The 17,892-nt window shown below is 45.6% G+C and overlaps 1 protein-coding gene across 1 annotated transcript in view; it reads left to right on the plus strand.

The window, feature by feature from the left end:
- Positions 1–2,792: 2,792 nt before the first annotated feature.
- Positions 2,793–17,892, plus strand: part of ADAM17 (ADAM metallopeptidase domain 17) — a 63,334-nt gene continuing 48,234 nt past the window's right edge. The window contains exon 1 of the mRNA XM_074947674.1: positions 2,793–3,094. Coding sequence (XP_074803775.1) covers positions 2,986–3,094 — 109 coding nt within the window. The 5' untranslated portion in view covers positions 2,793–2,985. The remainder of the gene's footprint in view (positions 3,095–17,892) is intronic.

The following is a 17,892-nucleotide window of genomic DNA, read 5'->3' on the forward strand; positions in this document are numbered from 1 at the left end:
CATTCCTTTTCTGTTCCCGGGAAAAGCATCACACAGACAGAGAGAACCTTTCTTTCTCCCCCCGTCCAGCTTTGAAAGTATCTTGTCTCCTCATTGGTCATTTTGGTCAGGTGCCAGCGAGGTTATCCTAGCTTCTTAACCCTTTACCAGTGAAAGGGTATTTCCTCTGGCCAGGAGGGATTTTAAAGGTGTTTACGCTTCCCTTTATATTTATGAGATGTGAATATACTGACCTGCTAATCTCATCATATATTTTAATTCTCTAAAATTGTTCTCAGTACTGTGTCCAATTTTCCCTTATGTTGTGCAAACATGAAGCCTTCCCTATATGAATGATTTTGTTTTGAGAAATTCCTAAATCAATGTAGGGGTAGAATACTTTGTAGAATATCACAGAAGTTAAAATGGAAAAGACCAGTGAGCAGGGGTCCTGGAACAATTTTTATAGTGGGGGTGCTGAGAGCCATTGAACCAAATTGTATCCCCTGTATATAATGGAAACCACTTCAACCCAGGGGCCCCAGCACTGCTAGTTCCAGCACCTATGCCAATGAGCTCATTCAGTCCATCTTCCTGGGAGTGCGGGATTGTTCCTTACAGGACACTTCCTAATGCTTTGTCCAGTCTAGTTTCAGAAGTCATATACAATGGGAGTTCTACCACTTCCCCTTGAAGATTATTATGTAGCCTTGCGTTTTTTTAGATAGGAAAACAACTAATTAAATTGTGTTGTTTTTCCTACTATTCATCCTATATTTTCTCTTAGTTTCATTCTATTACTCCAATTTATACACTCATCACGTACTACTCAGGTACTCATGCCCTGGTCTACACTACAGAGATAGGTTGATGCAAGGGAGCTTATGACCTAACTCTGTAAGTGATTACACTAAAATGTTGCTCCCGCCGATATAACATGCCTGCTATGCCAATTTAATAACTCCACCTCCAAGAAAGGCGTAGTGCTTAGGTCAACGCAGCGTCAGTGTAGACATGGCATTGCTTACATTGACTGTTGCTGGCTTTCGGAAGCCTTCCCACAATGCCCTACACTGGCAGTTCAATTGGTGCAAGTGCTCCTGGTGAGGACGCCAGCACAAGGAGTGTAATGTGGACATGCAGAACTGATTTAATTACTGTGGTGGCTGTACGTCGAGGTAACTTAGGTCGATATAATTTTGTAGTGTAGACATGCCCTAAATCATTGGTGGGCAACCTGCAGCCTGTCAGGGTAATCTGCTGGCGGGCCACGAGACAGTTTATTTACGTTGACTGTCTGCAGGTATGGCCCCCCGCAGCTCCGATTTCTGGGAACAGCAAATTGCGGCCACTGGAAGCTGCAGGCGGCCATGCCTGCGGATGGTCAATGTAAACAGTCTCGTGGCCTGCCAGTGGATTATCCTGACGGGCCGCGTGCAAGCCACAGGTTGCCCACCACTGCCCTAAATAATTCTTCCCTCTCTTCTATTTGCACCCTTTTAGCAAGGCAGGGCTTCTCCCCAGCTTGCAAAGGAGAGCCCACAGTCTCTTTTATTCAGTTTTATTGTCCAAACTTAGACCAAATCAATGTCCTATGATTTTACTCAGAGATTAATTATGAAGGTGATAGGAGACACACACAAAGACTTCATGGGCACTGGGTGGGAAGCCCCCCTTCAGGGAGGCTAGCCTGCCGGCCCCGCCCCTTCTGCCTGAGGCTCCGGGCTGGCCCCCCAGTGCTGGGCTGAGCTGGCCACTTCCAGGCCGCTGTCTCCCTCCTCAAGGTGAACTGGCCCCAGCGCTGCTTGCCCAATCCCGTGCCCCAGCCAGCCCCAGCACCCGACCCTCCCTCACAGGGTGAACTGAGTGCCACCCCAGCTGCCAGTGGGCCAGAACTCCAGGCCACTGGCTGGAGTCGAGTCCCCACGGCTTCAAGGCAGAGTGGGAGGGAGGTCCCAGAACGACACGGAATCCGTGACAGAATCGTATCCTTAACTATCACCAATGGATTCTTCCTCATTGACTTCAGAAGTCTATCCCATGTTAGCATGACATCATGTCTTGGCTCCTGGAAGGCAGCATGCTGTCATGTTGCCCTCCTGTCCCTTGGCTTTCATTTTTTACCCCACATCCCACCCTACTCATCACTCCTGGAGAGGTGGTACCAGACTAGATGGACTGTTGTTCCCATCTAGTAGAGCAGGTCCTATGTCCCCAAATCCTGGTTGAGGCTTGCAGTGCAGGTGACACCAACGTGTTTTAACCACAATACTGGACCATGACTTGGGAAGAGACTTAACACATTATATACGGTTATTTATTTATATTGGGCAGCGCCTACAGGCCTCAATCAGGGCCCCCTTGGTCTAGGCACAATATGCCCAGCAACACGCACCGCGATCCGGGCCCCGCAGAGGGCACGGCGCGCTAGCCCTCGGGAGCTCAATCACACTGTTGGGGTCCCTGAAACCGAGCCGCCCGCCGTGACGCCGGCAGCTCATTTTGTGCCCGGTCGGAGCCTCCCCCCGAAAGGGGCGTGTCGGGGGCCAGCGCGGGGCTCAGCGCCAAGGCTGCGGCGCGGACGCCGAGGCACTCGGGGGTGAGGCTCCTCCCACGGGAGGAGGGACCGGATCCCCCTTGAGTCAGCCGCTCTCTCCGGGCTGGGGCCGGCAGCGGCCTCGCTCGCTCGCTGGCTGGCGGGGTGTTCCCTTCACGTCGGCGTCAGATTCCCCCGCGCGCGGCCCGGCCCTGGCGGGGGCTGCGACCCGCCCCCCGCCCACGCCGGGCTCGCCCCGCGACCCGACCCGGGGACAAGATGGCGGCGGCCCCGCCGCCCCCACAATGCTCCGCGAGCAGCTGGGTTTCCGGGTGTGAGCGCTGGGGGTGGCGGGTCGGGCGCACTGTAGCAGCCGGCGGAGAGCAGAGGGAGGCGCCTTGCGGCGGAGCCTGTCAGCGGGTGCAGAGGAGGCTTCCCGGACCGATGTGAGCGGGAGCCACGCTCGGACCATGAGGCTCCGGCTCTGTGCGCTGGTCCCTGCGCTCCTGCTGCTGCTGCTGCGGGCGCCCGCACTCGGGGCGCTCAGACACCCGCCGCGCCCCGCGGAGCAGCGCCTCGGTAAGGGGGGGGGCAGGGCTTGGGGGAGGGGATTGACCGCTGGTTGGGGGGAGGGGAAGTGAGGCGGGGAGACTTCTGTTGCGGGGGGGGGGAGAAGTTATCACTGCTGGGGGCGGGGGATGACGACAAGGGGAGGCGTGACCACCGCTGGGGGGGCGGGGAGAAAGGGAGGGGTGGTCACTGTATGGAGGGGGGGAAGGAATGACCTAGCATGAGGGGTGGGTAAGGAGAGGAGTGATCAGTATGGGGGGGGCGGGAGAGACCACTGCCGGGGGAGGGGGGAGGAATGGTCACACTGTGTGGGAGGGGAGACTACTGCTGGGGGTGGAGGTGGAGGGGGAGGAGGAGTGACCATAGTTTGTGGGGAATAAGGGGAGGAATGACCATAGTATGGGGACAGGTAAGGGGAGGAGTGACTGGAGTTTGGGGGGGGGGGAGATAAGGGAAGGAGTGATCACAGTATGGGGTAGGGGAAGAGAAGAGTGATCACTATATGGGGCAGAGGATAGGAGAGATCATTGTTTGGGAGTGAGGGAGGGAAGGATTGCGCAAGAGACCACTGCTGGGGGGAAGGGGAGGAGTGATCGATGTATTGTGGGCTGGGGTGTGTGTGCTTGTGTACATATGTACATAAACTCACCCTGTTGGGGACTGGGCAAGGAAGAACTGGACTGGTTCTCAGGATGTTTGGGGTCAGTTCCTGGCTCTGCCACAGACTTTGTGGTGTTATTAATCATGTTTATTATGGTAGCTTCAGCGGACTAGTGACGAATGCTACAAACAGAAAGCAAATTCCTGACTGTTGTTTTGATGGTGTCTCTATTCCAAATCAAATGTTTAAATTCAAAACTGAGTTTACTACATTTAAACAAAATATCAATTTTCCACCAAATTAGACATTGTGTTTAAACAAAACTTAACTTTGGGATCTATCTCCATGACACTGATTCTTTAACCAGTACTGTTAAATGGTCTGTGTTTGTAGGACTATCCATTCATAGCTGACAACTTAAGCTGCCAGGTGGGAAACTTCATCATTAATGAAGCCTCCATGAAAGTGAATGTCTCCTCTGCACTGAGAGAAATCAATTCATGCATACCTCTTGCTATCACAATAGCCACTGTGCACGCTTCATATCTGTTACTAATGCCTACTTTAATGGGTGGGCACGCCATACAGAGGGTGTTTACATGGCTCTAATTGCCGTACATAAGAGCGCCCATACTGGGTCAAGAGCCATACTGGGTCAAGACCAAAGATCCAGTATCCTGTCTTCCGACAGTGGCCAAAGCCAGGTGTCCCTGAGGGGAATGTACAGAACAGGTGGTAATAAAGTGATCCATCCCCTGTCTCCCATTCTCAGCTTCTGGCAAACGGAGGCTAGGGACACCATCCCCGCCCATCTTAGCTAGTAACCATTGATGGACCTATCCTCCATGAATTTATGTGTTCTTTTCTGAACCCTGTTATAGTCTTGGCCTTCACAACATCCTCTTGCAAGGAATTCCACAGGTTGACTGTGCACTGTGTGAAAAAATACTTCCTTTTGTGTGTTTAAACCTGCTGCCTAGTAATTTTGTTTGGTGACCTTTAGTTCTTGTGTTATGAGAAGGAGTAAATAACACTTCCTTATTTACTTTCTCCACACCAGTCATTATTTTTATAGACCTCTCATATCCCCCCTCAGTCGTCTCTTTTCCAAGCTGAAAAGTCCCGGTCTTATTAATCTCTCCTCATATGGCAGATGCTCAATACCCCTAATAATTTTTGTTGTCCCTTTCTGAACTTTTTCCAATTCCAGTATATCTTTTTTGAGATGGGGCGACCACATCTGCATGCAGTGTTCAAGATTTGGGCGTACCATGGATTTATATAGAGACCATATGATATTTTTTGTCTTATTATCTATCCCTTTCTTAATGATTCTCAACGTTCTGTTTCGCTTCGTAGCCTTTCAGCACCTCACAAGCAATAGTGGGTTTTTCCTCACTACCCCATTGTGAGGCAGGGAAGAGCTACTATCGCCATTTTACAGAAATGCAGGGGGAACAGAAGTGCAGGGTAAATTACGTTATCTGAGCAAGGCCGCACACTCCTATGAAGAGAGATTGAAAAGTTGGGGATTGTTTACTGTAGAAAGGAGACCAGATAAAATTTAAAATAATGATTGGTACAGGAAAAGTAGATTAGGAATTCCTGTCTCATGACAGAATAACAAAGTATGTCCCTCGGCCCGCGCCGCTTCCCGCAGCCCCCATTGGCCGGGCACAGCGAACCGCGGCCAGTGGGAGCCGCGATCGGCCGAACCTGTGGACGCGGCAGGTAAACAAACCGGCCCGGCCCGCCAGGGGCTTTCCCTGAACAAGCGGCTTCCCAAGTTTGGGAAACACTGCTCTAATGCATCTGGCACTGACCACTATGAGAGACAGATTATTGGACTAGATGGGCCTTGGGTCTGATCCAAGGTGGCAATTCCTATGTTCCTATGAAAAAACTGCCTGGAAAGAGAACATTTAAAAGTCCTTTAACAAATCAGTACTCAAAAATCAGTAAACTGTTATCTAAAAACTGGCTTCATAAAAGTGTCATGGAGCAGCCAAATTCCACCTTCCTTGTGGGATGCTGAGAGTATAGGGCTCATCCCTGCGACCCTTCCTCACAGAAGTAATCCCAGTGACTTCAATGGCACTACTTGTGTGGATAATGGTTTATGGGACTGAGACATAGTTTGTCAGTGACTGTCCTTACAGAGAACTGAAACTTTTCAAACATGTTACTCCTTCTGAGTTACCCATCATTGTTTTTATTGCTTTGAACAGGCTCACTGATTTTGAATAATGCATACAATAGGAAGTAGTTACAAGTAGGTTTAATATTTTTCTTAAATTATATATGCTTTGTTAGTCATTACAAATTGCAAACATCATGCAGGTTAGCAGAAGAATAAGAGCAAGGTACTCATTCAAATTATTTTCATATGTAGCTTTTGCTTTCCTTAAGACCTGTCTGTCACCATGCCTATAAAAATAATTATGACCCGAGGAGAAGATGGTTTCATATTTGTCTGAATTTTTGTACCTATTGTTATTACAGATAATAAGTATGAGATTGACTTAAGCTTTTTTTTTACACAGGAAAGCTTTGTTTTGTTTTTTGATATAACTTTAGTTTTTCTGACAAACTCTCTTGTGTGGACACAAGTTATTTTTTCAATTTATCTGGCATATTATCCCATTTTAATTTGCTTTGGAAGTGCTATAACTGTTATGAAATGAGTTACACCAGCATAAGGATTGTGGATATGTATTTTGAGTGTAATATACTGTTTCAGGCAGTGCTCCTATTTATATCACACATTATATTGCTTCACACCTAGACCAGCTTGTCTGTTAACTGTGTGCCCTCCACTGCTCCAAGGTCATCTGGACTGGATAATGCCTCCTTATTTAAATGTTCCCCTTAGTGATTCCAGCTCATGACAAGTTCACATACCACAAATCCATTTAGCAGCTATGTCCTCAGAGCTGTTGCTAGCCCAGTGAGGGCCCTAAAAAGGAACATTTTGGGGGCCCCTCTTGCTCCTCACTAAAATACAAATTGCGTTATTTCTACAACAAACAAACAAAAACCAACACAACACATACTAATACACTTGTTAAAAGTCCATATTAAATAAGATGAATGGTATTTTGGGGGTAATACTAAAATACAAAAAACGACACCTTGCCTTCATTGAAAGCTTTTTCTCCTATGCTTTTTTGAGGCAAAGTCATTAGTTATGTCATGGTGTGTCTGGTCTCTTCCTAAATCATTATTCATGTTTATAATTGCCAATCCAGACAGACAATGCTGAGCCGTTGATGATCACAAGCATGTTTTTATCAGCTCTAACTTTGAAAAACTATTCTCAGAAGATGCTGCCATGGCTGCGAATCTTCCATCAACTCTCAGTGTGATCCAAAGCTTAGGCTATATCTCTTTAATTTGGCTTTCATGTATAAAGGAGAGAACTTCAAAAAGTGTCATTTTCTTTGGAAGCAAACTGCATGTTACAATTTCTTGAAAAAGAATCTGCAATCTAATTTATGTTTGGAGCTCGAATTGTTTTGTAAGTTATTGCAGCATTTGCTTAACAATTCCTTAGGCTTTTCAGTTGTCTGTTTCAAATCCCCAAAAAGTCCAAATTCGTCTTTCACACTTCTCATAGTTTGAAATATGTTTTCAACTGATGTGATGGCTGAATCCACTGCTCTGTTTAAAAAAAAATAAAAAATTGGCCTCTCACTGATTAAGTATGTCTTCATATAGTTTGTCAGGTGTTTCATAGGTAAAGTGGGGAGGTTTTGCACTTGTAAGATGTTTCTCTTTGAGATGTGCAGGTGTATTCTTTTGCTCACAGATCTTCTTGGCTTTTATTTGAGCACCAGCAAATCCATTTTCCCTATAATACATCAGAAGTGCTTTCTAGCAAATTTGTAGCCAGATCAGTTTGCACAGAAGAGGATTGTAGTAGCTTGCTGATATGATTGATGTTAATCAAAATGTCTTTCTACACAATTGAGCATATCAGTAAATGATATGATCCAATTTGCTCAGCCAAGGCTCTGTTTTTGCCATGACCTCAGTACGTTTCTCTTACCTCCAACAGAGCCTCCTTGTGACTTCAGCAGCTTGTAATCTTACTGCGTTTTTAACTCTGCTTTCCCATTTTGTTTCACTTCAAGATTTCAGCTTCACATTAACTTGATGGCACAAAACAGCCCAATGCTGTGTGGTAGCAGAAAATAATTGTAGAGTTTCTGAAGGTATCCCTGGAAACTAGCACCATCGTGTGATGACTTTTTAGCATCTACAATAACCAAATGCAATGAATGCGACCCACAAGGAACATAAACAGCTTGGGTATTCTTTTGTGTGTAGCAGTCAAGCTTGAATGCCTTGCCTGTTTGCCCCATTATCATAGGAATGATCTCTGCAGTTGTCAAGCTTTTCTAAAATTGTGTTTGAGAAACTGAGACCAATTGTTTCATGCATGACCTAGGAATGGTTCTTTAATTTCTGGCTTTCTGTCAACTGCAACTGTTCTAATGATTACATACATCGGTTCCTGATGGATAACCTTGGGGTTGCAGTCTAAAATGATAGAGTAATATTTTGAATCCTTCACTTTACATTATTTTCTGGTGCAATTTCTTGCTGACTTATTCAGTCAATTCATTCTAAATGTCTTTTCCCTAAATAGTGAGTTTGGGTCATACCCCTTTGAACACATCCTACATGTTGTTCCATTACTTGATCCACTTCTTTCAAGAAGTTTCCACTGTTTGGCTTGTATAAATTCTCTGAGCCAGAAGAACAATGGAAAGTAAGATTTCTTTCTGCAAATGACTGCATGATTGAAATCAGGTGCATCAAAACATTTCACCAGTACTTTTTTTAATCTTCAGTAAGATACATTTCTGAAGGATCAGTTGTTTTCCCTTTCATTAAACGAATTTCAAGCTCTTTCCAACACTACATATACTTTCATATGTTCTAGACTATTTTTATTACATTTCAGAAGTGCCGCAATGTTTGCCCAGTCAGAATCTTTCACGTATCAATTTCTGTTTCGTAGAAGAACTCATTTTTCAGCAGACACAAAAACAAATCTCCATTAATGTTCCCAGTACATGTGGATAGAATGAGGAACTGGATTGGATTTTTGCAAGTAGGCCACTGTCGAATTCTGCTAAATTGTGGCAGTTTATAGGGCACCCAGCCAACTTCAGAACCCAGCAAGGAAGAGGTTCCTTCAGACAACCAAGATCTCTTTGGCATACCTAACCCTGAGCTAGAGATTGACCCCAAGTAGAGACTGCATTGGAGATAGGCCCCAAGACCCAGGCAGGGAGCCCGCCTGATAGTATTGCAGAGGGGATCTCAATTAGTTAGTACTATGTGTTGTATTGCAATACTGGTGAGTCACATCATATGCGCATTTAACTTACACGAATTCAACTATACGCGCTCGGCAAGAAAAATAACAAGATACCTGTAAATAGTGCGGGCGATTCTGTCCACCATTCCACTCAATGAGCGTATGCCCCGCAGTGAGCGTGAGATGGGAGACGTGAATCTGCTGTTCCCTCAGTCGGTCTCAGTTCCTGCGTATCTCTCATAGTGTAAGCATCTTGCCGCGCTGAGTGTGATTCTAGTATTTAAAGATACGTTTTTTCATACAACATGGCCCCTAAACGCAAACCAACTACTTCATCTGTGCTCAACTGAAGAAACAGTGATCTATTCCAACGCTGGAGGAAAAACTGGCTGTGTTGGACTTACTGAGAGACGGTATGTCGGTCTCCAACGTGGCGCGTAAATATGGCTGCAACAAATCTAGCATCCGTGCCATCAAGATTCGAGAGAGAGAAATTCGTCAAGCCTTGACATCAAGTGCTCCAATAACTGCTAAGGTGACGAGCTAGGTGCGTGATAAGACTTTAGTGAAGACTGAAAAGGCATTAAACTTATGGCTGGAAGACATGAACTGTAAACGTGTGCCTATCGATGGCAACACGTTGCGAGAAAAGGCTCTTAGCCTCTACACGCTGTTCAAACCTCCCGCCGAAGAGGGACAGCCTTCTGAGGAGGAAGAATTCAAAGCCAGCCAAGGTTGGCTTAACAGTTTTAGGAACCGCTTCAACCTCAAAAACGTGCAGACTACTGGTGAAGCTGCATCTGCCAATGAAGAATGATTTAATTTCTGAATACGATCCCTCTATGGAATGAAGCCTCAAACTCTCACGTAGTATTATGGGCAATTTGAGACGGTATCAAGAAATGTTTGAGCATCTCAAGAGACGACAGCGACAGTTGCCGAACACCATGTTTTTCAGATAGACCCCAAGGATGAGCAGATGAGTCTATGCAATCAACTTCTTGAGCTGAACCAGAGCCAACCACTTCGTCTACGACTCGCTCTCCGTCACCCAAGCTGTCCATCACCTCCGTCTCCTGGGTCGACATCAAGCCCTGACGACCCTCTGTAATTACTCCCTGTAATTAAAAATACGGTACTGTAAAATTATATTTTGCATATGTACTCTTTATTATATACTGTACATTATACATTTATACATTACTGTACAGGGTTGTATACACAAAACCATGTACAGTATACTTTATGGGCGATTTAAGGGATTTTCAAGGGTAATTTTGACTATTCTTGATTTTAGCCTTATGCGCTGACTTTAGAACCTAACCCCCGCGTAAGTTGTGACTCCACTGTAAACTGTCCTGGTACTAGCTGAATACAGAAATTTAAACAACTTTGTTCTGGATACTAGCTGGGCACTGCAATGCTGGGCAGATGTGAACTATATATGAATGGACAGATGTGCCTTTCTGCCAACTTAGCTTTTATTGTCCCATCTTCCCTTCCCTCCCCCCCACCTCCCATGTGTTCAAAATAGCAACAGCCTCAGAAGTGCAAGAGTTTATTTCACTGTAATACCAAATCCCACAACCATGGACCAAACGTGCTTCTTCTCCCTCCCAGTCAACTATGGGCCCCCCTCCCTGCTCAAGGTAGTGGCACCACAGCAGTTAAAAAACCATACACATTTCATGGGAGGAACTGTAGCAGCAGATACAGAAAGAGAAAAAACAATTAAAAAAACCAAAGTACTTTGGGTTACAGTTTGATCAGTGCCCTGAGCTGCTAGTCACCTTTACATTATCAAACATGCATTAGAATATGATGTGAATTGTCCATATGAAGCTACATAATGTGCAGAGATAAGGCATTTGTGGATACACAAGTTACAGAAGATCATGGTTATTTTCAGTCAGCCCCTCAGCGCTGTTAACCCCTTTCCAGAAAAAAGGGTTCATACCCATGACTGAAAAACAATCTTACAGTGTACTTTGTACTGATCGGCAAGCATTATAAAATAGAATTAAAGAGAGAGATCTTGCTCTGTGTTGAATACACGTTGCAAGGCAATGAAGCTTACTTGGGCATCCCCTATAGATGGTGTTTTTCTTCTACCCCTGTTCCAGATGTGGGGCACCATCCTTGTTAATAGAAGTGCTGCATATCTTTCAGGTTTGCCCATTGCTTTTTTGAACAGGACCCTCCTCTTGAGAACATGCCTTAGGGCAGGGGTAGTCAATTATTTTTTGTCAGGGTCCAAATTTCTTGGTCAAGGTATAGTCAAGATCCAGACTCCATAGAAAATAACACACATCAACTCCATAGAAAACAAGAATGATAATAAGTAAATAAGATTTTGGAGGTCCGTTCAAAAGCATCTAGTGGTCCGGATTTGGCCTGCGGGCCGCCTGTTGACTACCCCGACCTTAGGATAACATCCTCCAATGTAAGGACAGCCTGGAGATGTGCACATAGGGTTAATAACCAGCCCTTTGGGACGCCCTCCTGCCAGTACTGGCCCTGTGTAAGGGAGAACTAAGGTGGAAAACATCTTGCCATCCCCAAAAGTACCCCAGACTGGTAAAAGTAGAAGAGTATGCTAAAATTGAGGAGGGAAGAAAAGCCACATTTTATCACCATTGACATGAAACTAGTAATAGGACAATAAATACTTGCATGGTATTGTAGTGTGTGAATGTGAGGCACTCATCAGGTGCTAGACACTGTACATGTCAGAACCCTAATGGAGAGGGGCATTATCAGTGGCCGAAGGCTTGGCAGACGAGAAGGGAGACAGGATGATGGAGGATATGTTTGCTGACCTCATGACAGCATCCGAGCAGAAGGGCATAAAGACAGAAAAATGGAGAGAAGATTTCATGCTCTAGTATAAGAATGAGAGAGAACGTCAGCGAGCAGTCAAGGGAATACATTGATAGAGAAAGGGACTTTCGGAAAAAGATACTGGATGTGATACAGAAACAGACCAACTTTCTGGAGAATGGTGTTGCTCTTTCCCCATGCCCAGGACACCAACATAACCATGTCCTGCAACGTGTCAAAAACATAGGAGATTAGGACACCCTTTTACTCCACCAAGTACATGAGAAAGGCCCTTCCCACAGTTCCGTTCCATTCCATGTGTACCCCAAAAAACAAACACCCCCAAAACAAGGAGATCAGCTACACATTCACCTACATATTTTTGTTACCTCATCTGCACAATGATGTGTGCATCAGCATTTTGGGCCTGAGTGCCTCATTTCCATTGGCTTTAACTTTGTGCTATGTTGTTAAATCAAATTTTTTTTTATTAATTACAATTTTGCTGAAAGATTTTGTTGAGATACAGTTCCATAAAAGTGCCACACAAAGTGTATTCACTTTATTTATTTCCTTGGTTACATTACATTCCTTTTCCTCTACTGCATCCTGACATCAAAGTACGAGCACAGTGTTTCCCTGACGAGTTAGGTCATTTTGCAGATGCATCCTTTTTGGCTGTTTATAAAGTTCAGCAAGTCTCTTCACCTCTGCCTCTCAGACCTTGGTGTGAGACACTCTCGCTTGCTCCCACAGATGTTCTGCACAACAGCAAGCAGCTATAACATGAGGCAGGTGCTTCTCAGAATCATCTGGCCTTGTTATGAACCTCCTCCCCCTTCCCTTTAGTCATCCAAATGTGCACAATCCACTGTTCTGCGGCTATTCAGGATATAGTTAAACCACATCTTTCTCCTATCCAAGTGCCCAGTAAAGGGCTTCATAAGCCAGGGAAACAGAAAGTAAGCTGAGACTTCCAGAATGATAGGAGGAGTTGCAACACCATTCAAATCCACAGTGGTCTTGGGAGCAGAAGTTCCATTTTTTCATTGCATAAAATGAGTGAGTTTTTAAAGATCCTGGTGTCGTCAAGCTTTCCAGATCACCCCCACATAAATGTTGGTGAACCTACCACAGTGATCAGCCAGACCTCGTAGCACTATGGAACAGCACTGTGGTTGATAAATTCTGAGGCCTGGTGCAGTGGGGGGCAAATAATAGACATGGGTCCCATCAGTGGCCCTTTATATAATTCAGAAACCCCCAACATGCAAATCCATCCACAACCTCCTGTGTGTTGCCCAGCTTTATGACCCAACGGAGCAGCACCCTCTTAATAGTGGCACAAACCTCTGTGACAACAGCCCTGACAGCTGATCTACCACCATTAAACTGGTCAGGTACTGACTGTTAGCAGTTGGGGATGGTGAGCTTCCAGATGGTTCCACGTGCTTCTCCATGCTGAAGGGAACACTCATGTGGGTGTTCTGCCACTGCAGCTCTAGGGTGAGCTTTGCGTTGGTCTTGAGGAAAGCAGCCTTTTATATTCAGAAGTTGTGCCAGTACTGCTGGTCAGCCCATTTCTGTAGCACCTGTTCCATCAGTCGGTGCTGGCTGAACTTCACTGAGTGAAGCTGCTTCAGGCAGATGTTGTGCAGAAGTAACTGTTTGACGACCTCCTCCTCTAGCAGTATCTGCACGGCATCATGGCAGCTGTGCTGATGGCTGTCTCCCAACTCAAACAAAGCCATCCATCCGCGTGACTGCGAATGCATCTGTGGCACCCTGTTCATATTAATTACTCTCAGGATGTGGTACTAACCATGCTGCCTGACAGCAGTTTGAAAATGTCACTGAATCACTAAAACCAGATGAATTATCAGCCATCATGGGAGTTTGTTAATATGACCCAAAGTCCCAGAATTCTACTATTTCAAAAATGTATCCACACAGCTCTGTGCTATGATTTGCATTGGAAGTAGCTTAAGTTGACATAAGCCAAGTGGTGTGGATGCACTCTTTTGGTATAGGTCTAAGCAGAAAAACATACTGAAAAACTTTCCCATGTAGGTAAGGTCTTAGTAATTCAATAACTTTGTGGATTTTGTTGTTGGTTGTTTGGTGTGTTTTACTGTTTGGCCAGATGTTTGTTTGACTGTGTGTCTCTCACAATGTTGGGTGGAGGGGATTTTCAAAAGTAAGTAAATGTTTGTAAAGTCACAATAGTTGATTGGGGACTTAGAGTCAGAGTACTTAAAATTACTTCTGACACTTAAAAAAAAAGTTGATTAGGTTTCAAGTTGAGTGTGTTCCCCTATGGCAAGACTTTCTTTCCTCTGTTACAACTCCAGCCTGAGTTGTGAGCAATCCAAAACAAATCTGAGATTTTATTCTCCATGATGGTTTTTCTCTCCTGCTCCACTCCTCATACAGTAATAGCAGCAGAGGACTGATGCTGCTGCCGTTAATAGCTCACAGAGACAGCTTTACTTTGCTGCTGCTGTGGAATTTATCTTGTGTATGCAGGAAGCCCAACAAATATGACCCACCTTGGGGGAAGGTTGGGATGGGTGGGGGTTAGACAAATGTAAACTTCTGTCCCAAATGTGAACCTCTATTAAACATTAAGATCCAGATTAATTCCTCATGTAACTTTAATGCAGTTTATCAGGTATGACTGTGGCCCAAAGAACTTAACATCAAACATTTAATTTCAGTAGGATATTGATGTAAAGGAGTTGTATAGCCTTGGTTCTCTGGAAAAGTCTTTATTGATTTACAGATTGTGTATCTAAGTTTATCACAACTTTCTTTTTCAAGAAAGTCTTCGAAGCATCAACCAATGAAATCTCAAGGAACTCCTCTGTCATACAGAACTTGGTTCTTGACTAACTTTTGACTTGGGGGTCCCACACCTTATTGCTTCTGTAAAACACACTCACTGCACACATCAGGGGTTCATTGTGTCCATCTCTTCAGTCTCCCCCACAACCTCCCTTTGTGCCTTTCCTATCCCCTTATGTTTCAGGGATTCCATTGCCCCTCCCAGCATGTTAGGAGTGATATGTGTTCCTCCATTGAACCCCCACCATTCTTATTCTCTCTCTCCCCGTCCCTCCGTTTACACTACAGGCTTCTGATGGCATAGTGTTGGTCAGGGATGTGAAGAGATGTGATCCCTGACCCACAAAACCGCTGATAGATGCCCCTAATGTTAATGTAGTTATACCAAAACTGGGATATTGCTATAGCTTATTTTGTTCCGGGGGGGGGGGGGGGGCTGGAATAAACTCTACTGCCAAAAGCCCAGTTTTGGTGGTATAGTTACTCCTCACATAAACATGACCTTTGTCTCATTCTCTTTCAGGTTGTCAGTGTTTTTAAACTGTATTGGAAAGATGGGTAGAGCTAAAACGAGGGGTATTATGCTGAAATATGTTAATGGCTGCTATCAACCATTTCTTTGGTCTGTAGACAATTACTAAGGTGGCTAAAGCTGAGAGCTCTGCTCAGCAAATTCAAGGGTTTCTGTGTATCCACCATTTCTAACTTTCACCTTTTTCACCAAATATCAATAGGGTTCTGTCCATTGATGCCTAGAACATTCCCTGAAATTTTGGAATTGACTGGATGCAGTGTTCAGAAATTACTATGTTGTATCATAGTCTACTGATAACAGGCAGACTGATTTCTGACACCTACTGTATTAAACTGAATATATGTTGCTCATCAGTGCTGACTGTTTGGGACATTATTGGTGTTCTGAATGGGGGAGAAAAGTTGAAGGATGTTGTGAGTGAGGTAATACTTACACTTCTTACAAAACCTCTGAATGATTTCTGGCTATTTTTAATTAATTAAACTGCTACTGGGGAAGTTTATGCTTTCAGAGTAACATTCACAGTGTCCAGAGAGCAGACCAGTGTTTTCTGCAGTCTCTAGCAGGAACCCCATCAAGAAAAGATCCCTATAGTATTTCCTGTTAGCAAAATCAATAAAAATAACCTCCGGAGGTGGAATTTTATAGTAATGTGAAGCCCTGTCTACACTGGTCTGGGATCTAATTGAAAGTTTAGGAACTTTTGTTTGCGTCTTTGAGTGATTACACATGTGCATTCAACTCCAGGTGTGTGCATGCCCTGAGCACAGATGCTGGAAATTTCCCACTGCATGCATCCGATGAAGTGGGTTTTAGCCCACGAAAGCTTATGCCCAAATAAATTTGTTAGTCTCTAAGGTGCCACAAGTACTCCTTGTCCGTTCTCCCCCTCCCCCCGCCCCGCCAGTGTTACCTGTCAGGCGGCTTGAGAGCCCTCTACTGCCCCAAGCCAACAGTGCTGGTATGAAGCGCCCAGCGGACCCCACAAACCCCTCAGTTCCTTCTTACCACCTGTGATGGTCACTGGAACTACTATCCGTGCTTTTGCAAGCTCTCTCAGTGGTTGTCATCTTCTTCTTTCTGTACATAGTTAGTTGTAGTCAGTTTTAGTTAATTGTAGTGAAGTTCTGTCACTTTATGTTTTAGGAGAGTTTTTGTCCATTCCCCGTGCCAAAGCATGCCTTGGTCACCAGGCTTTAAGCCCTGCGCCTCCTGCAACAAAGCTATGCCTCTGAGCGACCCACACTCAAGCTGCCTGAAGTGCCTAGGAAAAGCTCACACTGCGGACCATTGCCAGATCTGCAGGGCTTTAAGCCTCGCATGGAGAAGGACTGGGAGGCCAGGCTGAAGTTTTTGCTCATGGAGGTGTCTCTGAGACCTCCATCTGACCTAGTTCAGTCAGACTCTGCACTGAGTGCCTCGGCATCAGTAAAGAGTGCTCCTCCTACCATACCGGAATCCTGGCACCTATCACCATCCCCAGTACCTAGGAAAAGGCATAAGAAACAGGTGGCCGAGAGGGGGCAATCCTTGGTCCCAAAGATGGCCAGGCCTGGGGATCAGAGTAGAGTGAAATCTAAACGAATGCACCCCTCTGCCTCGGTACTGCAGAACTTGGCACTGCTGACGCAAGCACCGTCGAGTCTGGTACTGGAAGAGCCATTTACATCTGCAGCACGGTGTGGTATCGATACTGTCTTGGTACTGACCATATCGGAGGTGTTTGCCGCTGTCAGAGACCTCACTCTGTTGGTACTGGTATGATCGACAGTAAAAGAGTTGAAGTTATCGGTGCCAGCGAACAGGAGGGACCCTGCTGGATTGTATAATTGTTCGGTACCATGCCCTTCAGTACCGTCAAAAGGGAAACTGGCTATGCTTGCCTCGGTGTGAGCGTCTCCACCGTGGCACTGGTCTCTGGCACCGGTGGGAACAGCAACACTGTGGTCACTGGTCAGAGATAGGAACCATTCTCACTACTCCTCCAGGCATGTCTATCCTTCAGTGGACCTGGGCACAAGACTACCATTGAGTGCATGGCCAGGTCACTGGGGACCTATGCTGGTCCAGTAGCCCTTTTGGAACCTGTGGAAATTTTCCCCAGTTTCCAGGGCTTATTCCAGGCACTCCTATTTGGTGGCCTCGAAAAGAAGGATGATATCATCCCATCGAGTAGCACCCCAACCATGGACTCCGGTACCGAGACCAGTACCAAACTACAAGAGCCACCTCAATGGGATCCTGCTGAGGCAGATAGAGAGGCAGAGCTTCTGCGGCCAATGCTGGCAATCTCCTCCCTCGATGAGGCAGTCTCAGGACGGGGCATGTTGCCTCCCAGAATGACTATAAGGCTCACCAAGAGTTGTTGAAGAGGGTGGCCTTGAATCTGGCATACAGGTGGAAATAGTGAAAGAATCCTCCCATAGCCTAGTTGATATTTTAGCCACTGCAGGCCCTTCAAAAGTAGCTCTGCCTCTCAGTGAGGCCATTATGGGCCTTGTTAAGACCTTGTGGCAGATCCCTGCATCCCTTCCCCCACAAAAGATCAAAAAGGGCCAAATGAAAGTACTTTGTTCCTAGCTAGGGTTATGAGTTCCTGTGCACCCATTACCCCCCAGGATCCTTGCTGGTATCTGCTGCCAATGAGAAAGACAGGGTCATCAGGTTGCAACCCAAAA

The sequence above is a fragment of the Natator depressus genome, chromosome 3 (genome assembly GCF_965152275.1).
Source record: "Natator depressus isolate rNatDep1 chromosome 3, rNatDep2.hap1, whole genome shotgun sequence".
In the NCBI taxonomy this organism is placed as follows: Eukaryota; Metazoa; Chordata; order Testudines; family Cheloniidae; genus Natator; species Natator depressus.